The sequence below is a fragment of the Elephantulus edwardii genome, unplaced genomic scaffold (assembly GCF_000299155.1).
Source record: "Elephantulus edwardii isolate Elephantulus edwardi_28Jun2011 unplaced genomic scaffold, EleEdw1.0 scaffold00141, whole genome shotgun sequence".
Lineage (NCBI taxonomy): Eukaryota > Metazoa > Chordata > Mammalia > Macroscelidea > Macroscelididae > Elephantulus > Elephantulus edwardii.
This window is the reverse complement of record NW_006399891.1, coordinates 4,468,807-4,487,516: the sequence shown is the minus strand read 5'-3', so window position 1 is coordinate 4,487,516 and position 18,710 is coordinate 4,468,807. Positions and strand designations below refer to the sequence as shown.

At 43.8% G+C, this 18,710-nt stretch overlaps 1 protein-coding gene across 16 annotated transcripts in view; it reads right to left on the bottom strand.

Annotated features, from left to right (window-relative positions):
- Positions 1-18,710, bottom strand: part of TRPM3 (transient receptor potential cation channel, subfamily M, member 3) — a 790,873-nt gene that overhangs the window by 129,508 nt on the left and 642,655 nt on the right. For 12 of the 16 annotated variants that reach the window (XM_006894402.1, XM_006894401.1, XM_006894387.1 and 9 more), the window contains 3 exons: positions 12,860-12,960; positions 11,150-11,284; positions 8,320-8,370 (listed from right to left, as the gene is read on the bottom strand). In XM_006894402.1, coding sequence (XP_006894464.1) covers positions 8,320-8,370; positions 11,150-11,284; positions 12,860-12,960 — 287 coding nt within the window. The remainder of the gene's footprint in view (positions 1-8,319; positions 8,371-11,149; positions 11,285-12,859; positions 12,961-18,710) is intronic. The other 4 variants (XM_006894394.1, XM_006894397.1, XM_006894399.1 and 1 more) reach the window with 1 other exon arrangement.

Genomic DNA, 18,710 nt, shown 5'->3' with positions numbered 1-18,710 from the left:
GTTTCTTTAAGACTGATATACTTTTCATCCATCCCTATTTTTCTCTATTACTTAGGGGTGAGCAAGGCCAAGGTTTCTGTGCCCTCTGGCTCTGCTGAACAGCTAGTAAGGCTGTTATAATGGGTAAACGAGGTGAAGTATCTGGATATCCCAGGACATGCTGGCACCTATAAGGGCACCATTTATTTATGTCTGCCAGCCAAGAGCAGACCTACTCCATATGTATAACTTTCCTTCAGAGTGGGAGGCTGGAGGCATGAGGAACTATGAGTTTGGTGGTATGGGCTCCTAAATGTCCTCAGTAACTAACCATCTTCCCTCAGTTTTCCTCTCTGTTCAAGGGGGTTGAACGTTTCTTTATAGTTTGTAATGTCCAAGTTCCAGGCTAACAAAGACCACACTGACGACTTCGTTGTAGTATTACTGAAAGACTTCAACAACTGCTTTCATAATTCACTCTTCATATAATTATAATAATTTCCTAAATTTAAGCTGTGGTTATCATGTGAGTCGGAGGACTATTTTCTTCTTTTGAGAAACCTAGGTGTGAGGGTCATCTTGATTTCTAGGAATAAAACACTAATATTTCCTGAAGTGTAGTGTTGAGCGGCCATATTTATGCTTTTGAGGTGATTCTGAGAGTGGGAGTTGTCAAGAAATGGATAATATTAAGAGGGACAAATATTATGAAATTATTTCTGATGGGTCATAGTTGTTGTTGTTGTTGTTATGTGCTGTTGAGTAGCCTATGACTCACAGTGACCCTGTGCACAATAACTCTGAACTCTGCCGTATCCTGAGCCCACCTCACTATCTCTGATACGTCTGCCTCCATTGCCTCCGTTGTGTCAATCCATCTCACCCAGGGTCTTCCTCTCCTGCACTGTCCCTCCACCCTTCCAAGCATGATGTTCTCTCCAGGGACTGGTCCCTCCCGACAAAATGTCCAAAGTGTGTGAGATAGATGCTCAGGGAACAGCTTGTTTGTTCTCCTGACGGTCCATAGTATGTTCATTACTCTTTTCCAGCAAGATGTTTTATTAGGGGGATGGATCTTGAACTCTGGTAGCATTGTCCCTAGAGAGTTGCACTGCTAACTCAGAGGTCATGTCTCTCTGGAGTTTCGGATCCACCAGTGGCACTTAGAGAGAAAATAAGCAATATTCTGTGCAATTAATTTCTAGTCTATGAAAACCAATAGAGGATCAGCAGTGAGTGAGTTCTGACTTGATAGCAATGATTTTTAGGTAGGGTTTTTTTTTTAAGTTAGGGGCCATGTTGCTAAGAAGTGATGGACTCTCTTCTCTGGAAACTGTACAAAGTGTGACTGTTTTGGAACTGTTTCTGTCTGGTTGGCTAAGACTCTGGAGAAAGGGCTATCTGTGATCATTCCAGAGTTGTGCTGACAACACAAAGGTTCAAATCCACGAACAACTCTGAGAGAGAAAGATGGACAATCTCCTTTAGTGCAATTCACCAGTCCATTCTGACTTACTGGTGAGCAACAACCGTCTCTGACACTTCAAGGGAAATCTCTCAAGAGAAACACTTCTCTCTGCACTTGCAGTATGTGAGCACAAGGTGGCGATGCTCACCGATCCGAGGCCGCTGAGGGTCCCTCACCAGCATAGGCCAGTTAACAAGGCGGGGTGAGAGTGGGTGGGAACAAAGGCAGAGCAGTTTAGGGCAGAGAGAGAGTCGGATACTCTGGTTGAAGTGGCATCCAGAGCAGGGAACTTTCATGTTACTAAGCCTTTTGTTCATAGGGTCGCTATGAGTGGTACTTGACTTGAAGGCAATCATCATCATCATCATCAACAACAACATGTAATATATTTGTATTGACCTTGCATGTCTGTATCTGATTTGTGGACAGAGAAGAAAAAAAAAAGGAATCTAGTTTTTAATTTTAGGGAGGTCTGGTAGCTTTGAGAAATGAGAGTTACAGAAAGGCTTCGACGGCATTTAACAACAACATAACAACTGGTAGCCTAGTGGTAAGAAACTGCACTACAGTCCTGGAGGTCTGCAGTTCAAATCCACCAGCTGCTTGTGGGGAGAAAAATGGACAATCTCCTCCGATGCGATTAAACTACCTCTGAAAACCCGCAGGAGGGTCAACTGTGGGTTGGTTCTCACTTGATGATCCACAACAACAAGTTTTAAATTTGTTAGTAGAAACGGTGGGATTTTTTGGGAGCTCTGCTGATACAGTCTGTAGGGAATTATACTGTTAATCCCAAAGCAGAGGGAGCTCTGGTGGTTTGGTGGTAAGGATTTGCAGGGCTGACGCAAAGGGATGTTGTTCTAATCCACCCTGGGAGAAAGATGGGCAATCTCCTCCCGTGTGATTTACAACCTCTGAAAATCACTGGAGGGTCAGCTCTGGTTCAGTTTCCATCTGGTGGTGCACAACAACCACACCCCCAAAGCTTTGCCTTTCTGTTGGCTGGAATCCGCCAGCAGCAACTCGGGAGAAGACGGACCATCTCTTCTGCAACAATTTCTTGCCTCTGAAAACCCTCTGCACACTGAGTTGAGTTATTTCCAACTAGACGGCAATGAGGCGGTGGGGGATTTTGAGCGAAAAAGGAACAGATTTTACAAAACTAATAGAACTAGATACATTTTACATTTTTGGCCTCCTTGGGATGGCTAGGCTCTGTAGAGGCCGTTAGCATAGCTTGAGGTGCTGAGCCTGGCCTTGGCCCCATGTGGCCTGCGGATGTCAAAGATGGGGTAGCCTTCTGACTGGCATTGCTGGGACTGTGGCTCCCGGTGCCCTGGGACTTAGCCCTGGTTCTGTGCCGCTGGGATTTGGGCTTCTTCTCTCTTGCCTCAGTTTACTCTCTGACATGGACTTTAAGGTCTTGTCTATTTCTGAAAGTCCCATGGTATGACCACATCTATTTTCTAGGCTGTCTGGTCTCTGGGCAAAGACTCTGGCATCCAGGACTGATCCTGAGAAGCTGGGGGTGCTGAGAAAGAAGTGGAAGAGGGGAACACATGGATAGGGCTGTGCTGTTGTCTCTGTTAAGAGCAAAGAAGGTGACCAGCACTACACAGACGCGGACCACCAGGTAATGCCCAAGAATTTTCTGGAAGAGTGTTCCTTGGCCTGGATTCTCTTCAAATCAGAAAGCAATACAACATAATGCTGGATCAACTCTATCTTCTGCAAAGTGTTTCTGCTATTCTGCCCCCTGCACCTCCTTTGCCAGTTCCTTCGGTATGAAAGGGAAAGCCTGAATTGTTATTTCCCATTTTATGTCTTTGCAGGCTATAGGAGGTCACGTGATCCAAACAACTGGACCCACACAGTGAGAAGGAGAGGAGAGGCTTAGGGGTGGGTACAGTCTGACAGTTGAAAAGCTGTCTCCTCATTCACGCTAGTGAATAGTTACATTTTAATCCTGAACATTTACACATTCTAAAGATGCCTCTTCATTAAGAGAACATTTAAATTCTCTCATGAGGTCCTGAGCTCAGAATGAGCTCTGTTTTTTAAGTATCAGCGGAGGCTATCACGATCAGCATCCAACCGTTTGGGAGTCATTTTTTTTTCTTTTTTTCCTAGGAAATTTGTAGCAAGTGTTCCAAGCAAGAGGTTTCCCTCGGATGGTACTTAAAATGGAAAATAATGCAGGTAGCCAGGCTCACCAAGAGAGCGAGAAGAGACTCTCCTGGGTCAGTGGAGAAGGAAGTCTGCAGTTGACATTGATAAGTCATCAGCTTAGGGCTTTATTTAGTGAAAGTTCTCCGGAAAGGAGGATCTGACTGAGTATTTGTTAGTTCCGCACATTTTTAGGCAGGGCAAAAGAAACAAGAATGCTTTTACAAGTTTGTACATTAAACATAGGAGATTAATGGAGGTGTCCTTACTCGACCACCCGGAAAGGATTTTCTTTCCCCTTTTCTGTATTTTGCAAAGCTTTGGGTCTTGGTTTTCTAATAAATGACCTTTTAAAGGGCCATCCTTTCCCCACTCCTTCAACATAATCCTCTTAAGTCACCCTCCTTTGATGGGGAGCCACAGTACAGGTAATCTGAAGTATTAGTACATTTAGTTTAAGAAAGAAAGAAAGAAAGAAAGAAAACTACTTCAAAACATACAGAGGCACAAATTGAGCAGCAGCCAGCTACTAAGATGGCAGGTTATATTTCACAGAAAAGCAGACAGACTGGCCGCTCTGGCTTAATGTGAGAGCATGGGGCGGTCGATGGATTTATGCACGGGCATGGCACAGGGAATGGAGGAGGCTCTATCCCTTTAAACTTCCGACTGATGCTGAATAGCAATGCTTTTGCCTCACTGCTCCTCAAGCTGCTCTCCTGATACCAACAGTTTGAGATTTTGAAATCAACCTGGGAGCAGTTCTCCATGCTTAGTTCTCCTGGTGACAAAGGCTAGCTGAACCTGGAAGCTGACTTGAAATGAATGGTCCGATGATGGCTAAATCCCTTGTTTGGATCATTAAAAGTTATTCAGATTTAATCTCACGGACCTACTGACATATACTAAAGATGTCCTAAGACCAAAGGTGAGTTCTTAACTTACAGATAGCATTAGACATCAGGAATTCCCACGTACTGACTGGTTTGTGTCACAGATCAGAGACATCAATACATAGGAAAGCCCTGTCATTGTACAGCACAAAGAATATGCTAAGGACTGTGCTGCTTAATTTTGAAAATAGAGTTGACTGTTCAAGATTTTCTAGGCACTTCACTCCCAGTTTACATTTTACTGCTATTAGTCATCTGGAGTCCTTGGTGGAGTTTTGTCCCAAGGTCAGTTTCTCTCTCCCTCACTCTTTACAGAAACACAAAACAAAATAAAGAACTAAAGCCTCATTTTCAGTTCTGGTGGCCTGAAGGCTAAAGAGTTGTGTTGCCAACCCAAAGGCAGGTGGTTCTAGTACCGCAGCTGCTTCGTGGGAGAAAGATAGACAATCTCTTCCTGTGTGATTCACAACCTCTGAGGTCCTGCGGGAGCGTCAGCTCTGAGTTAGTTCTGACTTCACATCAATGATTTTGACTTTTTTACTCCGTTCACACACACAGCCACTTTTCTGCTCCTCTCATGACTACTATATCCCGTCTTTCTCCGCAATACTCAAATTCTCACTTCTAGTTTTCTACAAATAAATAAAGTCTATATATATTTCTTGCTTCAATTTCTTCCAAAGAGCAGAAATTATCTAAATATAAGCTTTCTATCTCTCCCCAGTGTTCTTCTTTCCAGAGAGAAGGACCAATTATTTCCAGGCCAGTCTACTATTCTCAGTAACAAGCTATCATTTTCCCCAATTATTAAATTGTTGCTGCTGTTGTTGTAGTAATGTGCTGTCAAGTTGCTTGTGACTCATAATGACCCTATTAAGTTAGTATATAATAAATATCTAAATATTTATCTCCTAGTGGCAATATTTGGATCACACTGTCATTAATACATTGGTATTATTTTCTTTCTTCCTAGTCTACATTACTTTTAAGGTATGTAATTCAACTAGAAAGAACTCTACCCACAAAATAAAAATCCTAAATAACGCTTTACATAATTTCGTTACAAATGATTCAGGCAAATGCAAGTAGCTTCATTTGAATGTGTGGATTGGCCAGAGGTATCTCTACCCCTTCAGGAAACTTCACAATTTAGTGACACCAACTAGCTTAAGATGAGAAGAATAATAGTATTTTAGAAAAAGTAAAAACATTTTAGAACTACAAGACTAATGGAAAAAACAAACAAACAGGCGTTGCTGAGGGCAGCTATCCTACTTGAGGCTTAAGATGGGGAACCAGGAAGAGCAGGGATCTTGATGAGAAGGTTGTTGAGTTGGGTGTGCAGATCCACGACGTGCTTCCTGTGCTTGAGAAGAACTAGAGGTTTACTCAACTCAGACAGAGGAAAACTCTCCTGTTAAGGTTGTGTGCAGATAGAGGAACGTGTTCAAGGTCCAACAGAAGAAGTTGTGTGTTTTCTTTTAAATCATTTAGGTGTTACTTGTGAAAGTCTAGCAAGTTAATAGGTACATGGTAGGCAACCATAGTATCTTTGCTTGGACTTTCAAAGGAAAAAAATGCAAAGTAATCTAACAGACATTAAAGGTCAGCTTTAGCCAATGGTTTCCTGTGGAATGAAGAACTGGGGCTTTTTGACCTCACTGTGTAGCTCCCTTGGAGCATGTGTTGTGAATTTTGTTCATGAATTGCTACAAAGGAGTGATAGTGTGTATATGTAAATGCATTGTTGTTGTTGTTATGTGCTGTTGAATCGTTTTCAACTTATAGTGACACTATGTACAACAGCCCTAAACCCTGCTCTGTCCTGTGCCAATCTTATTGTCTCTGACACACCTACCCCTTTTACCTCAGTTATCAAATCAATCCATCTCATCGAGGGTCTTCCCCTCCTGTGCTGTCCCTCCACTCTCCCAAGCATGATGTCCTTCTCCAAGGACCAGTCTCTCCTTGCAACATGTCCAAAGTATGTCAGATGAAGCTTCAGAATCCTTGCCTCCAAGGAGCAGCCTGGTTTTGTATATGTATACATATATGTGGGTGGCTCCCTGGAGGCAAGGATTCTGAGGCTCCGTCTAACATACTTTGAACATGTTGTAAGGAGAGTCTGGTCCTTGGAGAGGGACATCATGCTTGGTAGGGAGGAGGGACAGTGCAGGAGGGGAAGGCCCTCTATGAGGTGGATTGAGTCAGTGACTGGGGTAATCGGGATGGGTGTATCGGAGTCAGTGCGATTGGCACAGGACAGAGAAGGGTTTAGAGCTGTTGTATATAGGGTCGCTATGAGTCACAAGTGACTTGATGGCACATAACAACAATAACAACAACATATGTGCATATGTCTGGTGGCCTAGTGGCAAGAAGCTGTGCTGTAATCCTGAAGGCACACAGTTCAAGACCACCAGCCGCTCTGAGGGGGAAAGATGGGTGATCTCTCCTTTGCGATTAATTGCCTCTGAGAGCCTGCCAGAAAGTCAGTTGGTTCCAACTCAATGGTACACAACAACATGCATATGTGTATGCAGTCATGGATGGGATCATATGTGTAGGTGTGTGTATAGGGTGGTGATGTGCCACTATCTATTCTATGCACCACTTTCTGAGAATATCAAAGAGGTCAGAAGCCAAGCTCCTTCTGTGGCAGACTGTAAGGGGCTCACGAAGAGCACTTGGTTAAAACGAAACTTAACTTTCTGTGGCTCATTTTTCTCATCTAAAATGAGACTAATAATAAGAACTACTTGAGTGATTTGTTTTCAAGATTAATTGGGTTAGGATGCGTAGCAAGCTTCAATGTGTTCTAGGTACCTAGTAATAGTTAAATATTAGCTATTATTGTTTTTTATTATTTTAATTAAGTAATTATCACTCACTCAATCAGTCAGTCCCTTATTGTGTATTGCCTCTTCCTTCATCTAATACATTTATTTATTAGCTTTTTCTCCCTTCTCCTTCCCTTCGTATCCTCATTAACCCTCCAAAGCTGATTCAATCTGAAAGAAATACCTGTTACTACTATTAATCCAGTGATCAGAGCATGAATTCTAGCTCTTCACTAACCAGTTCTAACCCCGTATGTTTCTACACTCTCATCTGTAAAATGCGAATTATTCTACTGAAAGGTTTTCTTCCAACCAGCATGTTGACTGTGAAAAAAAATATCTAGGGGGAAAAATCAGTCTTTGGCCATTGTCTGTTGTTGGTATGTGTCATAGAGTTGACTGGGACTCATTGTGACCGGATAAACAGGAGATCTGATACTTGCTGTATCCTGTGCCATCCTCACCAACTCTGGTACGCTCAAGCCCATGTTTAATTTTCTTTCACTGAGGCTATTGGCACAATGCTTACTTGACTCTGTTCTCTAAGACTGAAAGTGATAGATTACATCAGGATCTACCAAAGGAAAACGTCCCTTAGGACAAATGACAGAGTTTGGGCACTGGCTTTCCAAACAGTGATGGGTAATATGGTTAGATTTAAGTAATGACATAAATCCACATGGCATGGGCAAAAGCTAGTGTTCTACCATTCAAAGCATTATTACCAGTGAAAGCATCTAAAATCATGGAGACCGGCAATAAAACCACAGCTGCGTCATAAGCAGAGGTGTCAGCGTTAAGAGTCACACACACGCGCACACACGCATACACACAGAGGACGCTGGGTTATTCTGAGATGAGAGGTCTGGCCGGGAGACGAACGCGCTGGCTGCTCATGCAAAACAGAGGCGGTTTCTAACCACAGGAAGCAGTCAAGACAGGGCCTCTGACCTGCAGTCAAGAGGGTTCTTACCTTTTTGACATCCCTGACCAAGTGGTACAATGTATTTGAAGGCCCATGTCTCTGAAAGCAATAAAGAAGAATAAAAGGGTTTTGCTAGTAGGGGCTCTAGTTGACAAGGCAGGAAGGTTCTGGAAGGAAAGGATCTGATTGGCAGAGGGGCAGTGTGTTGAAGAGATGGACCTTGTTCTAGTTGCTCAGTTGTACCTCTTTCTTTGAAGCAAACACACTGGCGGATTAGGGGAGTATACTCCACAGAGAAAGCATTTGGGCTTCCAGGTTTAACCTTTGTAGGCGAGCCCATCAACACGGTGGACAGCTGAGCCAGAACGTTGTCTAAGGAGTTAGCTGTGCAGCAGGGGAGACAAAAGTGTGCTCGTGTATCTTCTTAGAAGTGCATGTGGCCACACTACCATTGCAACTTGCTTTTAACTCACAATGAACAGGAACTCATGTAAAGCAGGGAGGGATTGACTAACTTTTTCCATAACAGGGTAGGTGGTAAATATTTTGGGGGGTGTGAGGTAAATGGGCCTCTGCTACAACTAGTCAACGGTTGTGATGTGAAAGCCGCCTTCAATGTATGTTACACAATTAATTTGGTTGTATCAGATCGACTGACTGGCAGTGTGTTTGGTTCTTACGGTTCAAGAAAACTTTATTTAATGATAAAGAATTTTGAATTCTATATAGTTTTATTTTTGGTTTGTTTGTTTTTATATATATATTTTTTTAATTTCTTCTTAATTAGCAGCCTATACCTGGATGGACAATGGGCTGGATTTGGCCCCCGGTGGTAATTTTCTGAATTCAGGTTTCAAATAAGGTCACAGGCTATTTGGGGGAAAGGTGGGTTTGGAAACAAGCTGCATGCTTGCTTGAAAGAATAAATAAAAAGTGAAACGAGTTTCTGTTTATCTTTTAAAACTAAGGTCACCAGATATAACAGGTTATTTTAGAAACTCTTGTGTTGGTTCAATCTCAGAGGATGGACTTGGCCTAACTTGTGCCATTGCACACATGACTCATGCTGCTTTTGAGAATCTGCTGAGGCCACTGGGTCAACCCCCATCAGCGAGAGGCTTCCTCCGTGAAATAGAAGGTGCTTAGCTAAGTCTGAACGTCACATAAAAGAGGAATGCATTTTAAATACAAGTGCATCTCAGGAATTATTTCAAATAGAGATTTACAGTTAAATATTATTTGTTTATATGAAATTCGGATTTATCTATTGACAGTTACTACATCTGGCAACCCCATTGGAGGATCTAAGACAGTGGTGGCAAACTCTTATCAGTGTTGTCACACATACAAGTGTTGAGACAATCTCTGATTACTGTCACAAGTACTTGCTCATTCCAGGCCATCAGAACCATGGGATGCAGTACTGTGTAGTGATTAAGCGTACACACTCCTGAGAGTGTCTGATGGGTTCTAAATCTGCCTCTGCTCTTCACTGATTCTGACTGTGGGAAAGTTGCTTAACTGTGACTCAGTCTTACCATCTCAAAAATGGGCATGATAATGCCATAGATTTGATAGGAAATTCACTAGTGTGCAAATGAAAAAACATAGATCAATTAAAACAGACCGTATCACTCAACGAACTTGAGCTCTGATTATTGCTGCGATGGCCAATGACACTCTCACCATCCTTCCAATAATACTCTCGAAGTATTCCATTCTGGAATAGTCCACAAAAAACACTATCTGTTTATTGAAGTAATGAAATCTATTGGCCCTTTTTTTTTTAAATCTAAAACTTTCCTACTTCTCTCTGTTTTTATATCTAAAACTTTCCTATTTATCTTTGTTTTTAATCATTAAAATAAAATCACTCTATTCTCTTGATCGATATGTAAACATTCACCATTTAACTATGTATTTCCCTCCTGAAAATGTCATTATTCTTAACTCAAAATTTTAGTGTGCTGAGGCAAAAAAATATCTGTGGAATAAACAGAAACTTGAAGTCACTCTACTAAGCTATTTACAACATCCCGCTGGGAGACGGAATGGAGGGAAAACTCTGGTCTCCAAGGCTGCCCTTTTGCTCTGCCACCGGCTGGGGACAGGCCAACCGCCCCCTTCCATTAGTGCGATGGGTCAGAGAAACAGAGACAAATGAGGGGGCGCATAATCTCTGAGACAGAGCTGGGTTGTGGTAGTTCCTCTTTTCTCCATTTAGGAGTTTAATAACCTTAAATAAGCCAATTCACTTCTCGGCCTCAGTTCCCTCATCTGTGAAATGGAAGGAAATAATCTTTCCTCTTCATTTGCTTTTAGGGAGGATTAGTTTCAGACCTTAGCTTGTTGAACGCTCTGGAAAAAAGTCACAAAAAAGGTTTCTTATCAGTGTCTAGTATCCCTTGTGGATGAATTAATCATTGTGCAATAAATAAAACCAAAACAAATCTCTGAGTGGCTCCAAATAGGAGATTGCGTCACAGTTTATTCCCTCACAGTGGAAAAGAGATGAACTGCAGGGCTTTGAGGGAAACAAATTCTTAACCAGCTTTGATGCTCAGAGGTCGATCAGTCCGCCTGTGCTGATTGCTTCCAAGCCTTCTGGGTTTGCCGAATAAAATAGCTTTGTGTCAGAATCTGCGAACATTTCCCTTAGGTGATTATGGGACTTTTTTTTTTTTGCCTCCGATGTAAACAACTGAGCAGTTAAAACAAGTGGAACCCCGACTGGGCGTGTGTTGGATATACAGGTCTTTGGGAATATTTGTGTGGAAGGATCCATGCAGGTGGGTGAAGGATCACAGGCATGTAGGAGTCAGGAAAAGGTACAAGAAAAAAAATGGAGAAAATAAAAAGCGCCTTAGCTTGGCCCTACCGTATTGTACAGTTCCTCTAGTCGGGAGATGGTGAGAAAACGGTGCATGCTTACTCCATTCTCTATGAGTAATTTCACAAAGTCCACTCTATCCAGCACTAGGGCATCCAGCATGGCTTGCTCCAGAGACCCCACCTGCAAATCAAATCACTGAATTAGTCTGCTCCAGGAGGCAGAGACAGCACTGTGATATTTCTTTGAACAGCTTTAGACATGGATGCCTCTGCCATCTGGTAAACCTTCAGCGCTGCTAGGAACATGCTAGCAAGACTGTTAAGGACCCAGCTCCGCTTTGCGGACAGCCAGATCGAGGATTTGAGCTCAGTCTTCACAAACGGAAGTGAAAAACTTCTAGTTCCAAATCTGTGTATCCCTGACTCTGGGCTCTGACTTCTGAAATGGGGCGAAGATTAAAGGTAGTTCTTTAATCAAACTCCTGCGACACAAAGAGGTGCCAAAGTGGATATTTGCTCTCCTCATTTCGTCTCTTTTAGGCTGAGCCCACTAAGGCTGCCGCAGGGAAAACAAACCGAATTTCAAGGGAGCAGAGAAGCTGGGTCTCCATGTAGAACTGGGCAAGGCAGAGGTAAGGTGGTGTCATTCGACTGGAAAAAAAATCACACTTTAGCTCTGAACTTGCTAGTGGCTGGTGTTTTCATTTATTTCTTATCTCCATTGATTATCAGTGACTTCTTTGCAAATTAGCAGTGTGCTGGCACTAAATGAATACAAACGCCCAATCCCAGGGAAGAGAGAGAGAGAAGAAAGAGAGAGAGATAGAGAGAGAGAGCGAGCCAGCCAACAACTGGTCCCCCCCAACCCCCCTTCCAAACCTAAATTCTTATTGCCATAGGATCAGAACCAATTCATAGCTCACCCATTCGACGGCTTTTCTGAGGTTATAAATCACATGAGAGGAGACTGACTATCTTTCAGTCTGTTTAAAGAAATGAGTAGCTGGTAGATTCAAACCACCAGATAGTCTCAGTTTAGGATTTGCAGCGGAACTCCCTAAGGACTAGACCACTCGGGCCACGGAGGGGAAAGGAGAGGTTCACAAAGACCTGCCCTTGGCTAGTGGGACCCTTCACTGATTCCAGAAGCTGAAATGGAATCGCAGGCCGCTTGGAGGTCCGTGCAAACACCCCTTAAGGGCAGTTCTCCATTTTAATTTTTGGTAGTCAACTGGGGGAAACAAACCAAGAACAGTTATATAAAGCTTCGGTTCGCTCCGTGCTGTTCTCAGCGAATAGGAAGGACCTGTGCTCATCCTCCAGGACCAGATGGCACCTGTCTGCTGATGCCAGCTCAGCTGCCCCCCCCCCCCCGGTGACCCCGCCATTAGCCAGCAGGGGCAGCGCTGGGTGGAAGCAGCCACCTCTTCCTTTTGTCCCGTAACAGACCACCAGAAACAAATGATAACGCCACTCATCCTTCACTTCATCGAAGGCAACCTTTTTCTTAAATTTTTTTCTTAACATTAATGACCTGATTTGCAGCTGAACATTCATTAATTAAAGCCCAATGCTGGAAATGCTTGGAGCTGTGTTTAGTCGTAGCTTCCACTAGGTGGCAGCATTTGCCTATGACACAGAGAGTCCAGGCTTGACCGTGCTAAGGCTGTGGTTTCCAGGAACCTCTCTCAAAATCTCAAATAAATACACTCGCCCAGGCAGGCAGGCTTTTCAAAGGGGACGACGCATACTCTACCGGCCACTGTTGCCCATAAATAAAGATCTGGCTGCGAGCGATGTCGACTCTGTTCCAGGCTAAAGCCAAACTCAGTTGGTCTGGGGCGGAGGCATTGGCTCCTGCGTGCACACAAGAAAAGAGAGAAAACAATGCTTAGTTTGCGAAGAGGATCCGCTCTGACACTCCCCATCCATCCTTTCTCCCCAAACTTGATGATGACGTTTTACTGTAGGAAATTGACATTTGGGGCAGGATATTTTTTCCTGGGTCTGTGTGGCAAGGGTATTATTTTATGAGTAGTATAATTTTTAGCAGCTACCCCAGTAGCATCTCCCACCTCCCAATCTTGATCACCCAAAAATGTCTTAAATGCTACGAAATGCATCCCAGAGAACATTGTCCTACTGAGACCACTGGCCTCCAGTCTGGCTGTGCAGAGTGTGTCTCCAGGCAGGTCAGCATCTGCTTCAGTTGGCACTTGCTACAAACGTAGTCTCAGGTCCCAACTCAGCGCTACTGAGTCAGAAATGTCCGGGTATTTCTGGGGCATGTTGGAGTTTGAGAAGACCTAGTTCATAAGAGTAGCTTCCAGGTGAAGCAATACCAACAGAGTGGAGCTGTGCTGATGCAGAATGCCTAAAAATTGACTTCCTAAAACTCAGTTACTGAGACCCTGAAGAGCTGAGGTCTTCTCTGACACATATGCCGCCTGGCCTCAGACAACCTGTTGGCCAGTCACACTGATTTCAAAGTCAAAGTCCTCCCTCTCTAATTGCCAATGAGTGGGAACTGACCAGAGCAGACCCTCCAGCGTTTTTTCAGAGGTTGTGAATTGCTTGAGGGAAGACTTTACCTTTCTGTAGCACAGTTGCTGGTAGATTAGAACCTCAAGAGTCATTCCTTTTGGGTGAGCAGTGCAGACTCCCTAGGACTACACTACCAGAGCTCCCCAAGGCATAGAGAGAATTTTGCCTTGCATGGTGGAGGTGGGGACCTCATCAGCTAGTGGGCCAGCTCCATGGATCTGCTGAATAAAAGCTAAGATGATCTTCTAAAAGGAAGCTCCTGATTCAGGATGAATATGAATTATCAGCTGAAGGTCAAATGGGACAGATCCGAATTGAAGTAAGTTTATACCCTGTATAGATTCTCTTAGTAATCCAAAATGCAAAAATTCACAGATGTCTAATCACAAAAGGATGAATTGAAAAGTTGTGGTACATCCATACAACGGAATACTATGCAGCACCCAGGAGCAATAGAGTTTATAAATTACTACCTAATTTGGGACAGACTGGAGAGCATTATGCTGAGTTAACTCAGTCCCTCAAGGACAAATGCTGTATAAAACCATTTATTATAGAGTAAATATGAGGATCCAAGGGGCAGGGGAATGGAGGTTGGAAGCAGAGGATTGAGTATGGACAGGGGTTGAGGAGGGCGTGGAGAGGATGGTAGGGAGGGGGACAGGGGGTGAGGATGGGAGCTGAGGATGGGGAATCAGAATGGGGAGGGTTGTTAACCATAGAGTTGCATAATTCAGTGGGTGGGGGTGTTTGAAGGAAATGGGAAGGATCTTGTGTGAAAAGTAGTGTATTTGAACTTTGTAAATAAGTCAGTATAAAATAGAAAACAAAAACAAAAACAAAAAAATTCATTGCTGTGGAGTCCACTGGGTTTCAGATGTTGTAAACACACAGGGAGAGATTTCCTATCTCCCACGGAGCCCCTGGTGGGTTCCAATAGATGGATAGGCTGCCTGCAAGGGGCAGACTAGATTGCAATAATATCCCCAGGTTTTGTAGCCAATGTCCCGTTTACCTCCTGCCCTGCCTAACTTGTTGCCTCCAGGCTTTTAGATACTGGCCTTGGGATTTCGGCAAACAAGATATTTCTGAGAACACTTTGAAATTTAAGCATGAAGAAGAAATTGGAGATAATTTTTTAAAATACAGATTCCATTAATTTTATAAGACACAGTGTATGGGAATGATCATAAGAAACACAATGTGAATGGAAAAAAAAACCCAAAAAATTATAAATTTAAAAAAAAAATCTTAAAAAAGAGAAGAAGTGTCATTTGATTCAGCTATTCAGTTACCAGAAATATACACTAAATAAACCAGTGTTGTGCACCTAAAAAAACTCCGACCGATTCCTGGGCCTCACCTCTGGAGCTTCTGATTTGGTGTAGTGGTTATATATATTGGGTTGCTAACTAGAAGGTAGGCAGTTTAAATACTCTAATCAACCTATTGGATAAAGATGAGGCAGACAATGGAGAGTCAGTGTGAGTCAGAATCAAGTCAGGGGTTGGGGGTTGGGTTGGGTAGGTCTGGAGAGGGGTGTGAGTTTCCTCATTTTTAACAGGAGTCTGGATGATGCTTATGGTGTGGCTCTGAGGACCACATTTAGAGTAGCCAGGCCCTCAGGAGCTGGCCACTAGGCACATCTCTGATTGAGCTGGACACACACCCTGGGTGTGTGGGGGAGGAGGTTAGTGCAAAACACACATGCGCTGACAGTAGGTTGATGAGTGTTACGGATTCCAGATATTAATTCACTTTCCATTAAGGGGAGCTTTCCATTGAGAACATTTGCCCTTATCTCCGTAGATAACAAACACCAGGGACCACAGACTTCTCCCAGGGTCACTGACACAGAGAAGAGTCAAATAGGAGTGATGTCAAAAAGAGATGCCCGCAATTGGAGGGGAAAAGAAAGTGAAGGCTCCTCGGGATTGTATGTGGAAAGGGAACGCATGGTGATTTCTTTTGTTTCTTCAGCACCACAGTCAGTCTTTGCTGACCTGCTCTAAGAGTTTAATGATCCCTTTTTCCATTTGCATGCTAGCTTCCCTAGTCGATAACAGCAGCACAAATCTGGTACAATTGGATGAGTATTGGAGGACAGCGAGAAGCTCAGGAGACTTCCCTTTCAAAAACTGAAAACACATCCCCGAAGAGTAGGCCAAGTGTCAGTCAGGTCTTGGCAGGGTGACCAGTTACCCCCTCCCTGGTTTGTCTGGGACAGTGGACTCCTGCCTCTTTAAGTCCTTAGCCTGAGCACTTTTGATTGGCTGGTCACCTTCTCTCAACAGTGTCTGCACATTAGAATTATCTGTTGTTGTTAGGTGCTATCAAGTTGAGTCTAGCCCACAGTGACCCTGTGAGCAACGGATCTGAACCCTGTGCTATCCTGTGCCATCCTCACACTCCCTGACACATTAGAGCCCACTGCAGTGGTCACCGTGTCAGTCTACCTGGTTGGGGGTCTGCCTCTCTTTCGCTGACCTTTCCAAACACCTTTCCACCTTTCCATCACGCTTGCAATTGTCTGGGGAACTTTAATCACTGTCATGGCCAGAGCTACTCACAGACATTCTAGTGCAACTGATTCCAGGCACTGACATTTCCCAAAGCTCCTCACATAGTTTGAATGTACAGCCACAGTTAAGAATCTCTAGCCTAGATGCGGCTGTTGGTGTTAGGTGCCACTGAGTCAACTACAACTCACGGCAGCTTTGCAAACAACAGATCTGAGCTCTGTCCTGTCTGCACCATCCTCCTGACCTCTGTCAGGCTCAAGCCCATGATTATAGTCGCTGTGTCAGTCCATCTTGTTGAAGGGCTTTCTTTCTTTCTCTGATCTGTACCTTTTCCAGCATGATGACATTGTCTAAGGACCAGCTCCTTCTGACAACATGCCCAGAGTACGTGAGATGAGGTTTTACTTTCCCTGCCTCCAAGGAGCAGCTTGGTTGTACTTCCTTTAAGACAGTCTTTTCCTTTTGGCAATTCATGGGATACCCGGAACTCTTTTTAACATCCTAACTCAAAGGCATCAACAACTCTTCTTTCATCCTCATTCGTTGCATAGTTTTCATTCATCTGATCGTTCACTTATGAAGCGTTCAAAGACATTGATCTCACGCCTATTCATATGCCAGGCACTATGTCAGTAGAACACGGCCCGAGTGGATAACTAGCTTGCATTTGACTGTTGTTGTGTGTACTATAGCGCTAGAACTGACCCGTAGCTGACCCTCTGGCAGATTTTCAGAGGCAGTTAGTTGCACAGGAGGAGACTGCCCATCCTTCTCCCATGGAGCAGCTGGTGGCCTTGAATTGGGATTGCAGCACAGCTTCCTGCCACTAGGCCACCAGAACTCCTCTGCATTTGACTACTAACATAAAAGATGGCAGTTCAAGCCATCAAGAAGTGCGATGGAAGAAAAACCTGGTGATACTGAGTCATAAAGATCTGGACCAAGAAAACCCACAGAAGCAGTTTTACTCCGTAACACACAGATTTGACGTGAATTGGAATAAATATGGCAACGTTCCTCCCCATTCTCCTTAAATGTCAATAGAAGGGCCAAGAAGACAGAATTCTTCCTCAAGAGAGTTCATGAAGCTTGTGATGAAATGCACTGTTCCATGCAAGAGTTATATATTTGTTCAACAAATACTTGTTGGCTACTTCTGCGCCAGGCACTATTCATGCGTTGGCATAAGACAGTGAACACAATAGTTAAGTTTCCTTTTACACAGTGATGACTTTGTGTCAGAATGGGGGCTGAGGATGCAGGGAGCCACTGGGGGATGCCATCCTGGAAACAATGCAGTCCGGTTTGTGTCTTAAGAAAATCCGCTTGATAGCAGGGAGGAGGACAGCCTAGATGAGCACCAGATTGAAGAAGGAGGAGCAGTCAGAAAATTTTTGTACTTTTCTCAGAAAGGAATAATGAGGACCTGAAGAAGAACTGGCTGGAGATGGCTGGCAGAGAGAGGGCAAAACTGAAGAGTGCAGGGTGACAGATTCTAAACGGACACAGAGGAAAAAGAGAGCCAAAGGCTATTCCTGAGGTTTTAGCTGGGAGCTCAGTACATGAGAGCCAACTGAGATCAGGAATGCAAGATAAAAAACTACTGCACAAGGCAGCAAAATTTCATTTCTTAAATACCCAAGCTTGAGATGCCTGTGGTATACTCAGGTGTCAGCTGCCAGAGGGTCTTAGATATTTGACATCCCTGTGTAGTGCAGAGGGCTCCATGCTTGGCTGTTAAGTTAATTAACAGTTAGTGGTGTGAATTCATCCAGAGGTCTCTCAGAAGAAAAATCTGGTGATCTATTTCCAAAAACACCGGTCACTGAGAATGCTGATCGCAGAGTTCTACGGTGATACACACGTGGTTCCCGTGAGTCAGAAGCTACTCAGAGGTTCCTGGTTTGGGGTTTTTGGCATTAGATAGTCAGATCTAGTGCAGAGGAGTAGTTGGATTTGAAGTTAGATATCCTAGAAACATAAACATGAAAGTGACCTCACCATTTATAATTTATAAGGCAGGGAGAGGGCAGAGATGGGTGACTGAATAATAGCACTATTTAAATGGCTTGGTGAATAAAATAACCCTTTCAAAAAGAGACCACAGACAAAAGTCAGACAACGAGGAACAGAATGCCAAGGGCACAGCGTCCCAAAATACAGGCAGGGAGATTTCCGGGCCATCAAGCTCCAGCACCGGAAAATCCCTGGTAAAAGACCAAAGACTGCTATGTTCCAGACTGAAACTTGAGGATAGGCAGGGTGATTTCCAAGGAGACAAAACTCAAAACTCATTACCGTGGCTGAGGTTCTGAGTCACAGCTGCCCCTTTAGTGGGTTTTCTGTGGCTGTAAATCACACAGGAGGAGACTGCTCCCTTCCGCCCTTGAAACAGCTGTAATTGAATGTCTAGAGAGGAGTGGCCTTTGGTTGATCAGCCCTTCATGTTACAAACATGACAACATGACTGTCCTTTACACAAGTTTTAGTGCTTGCACCATTTTATGTGCCTTTTGGTTTATTCTTTTTCTCCTTGTCAGA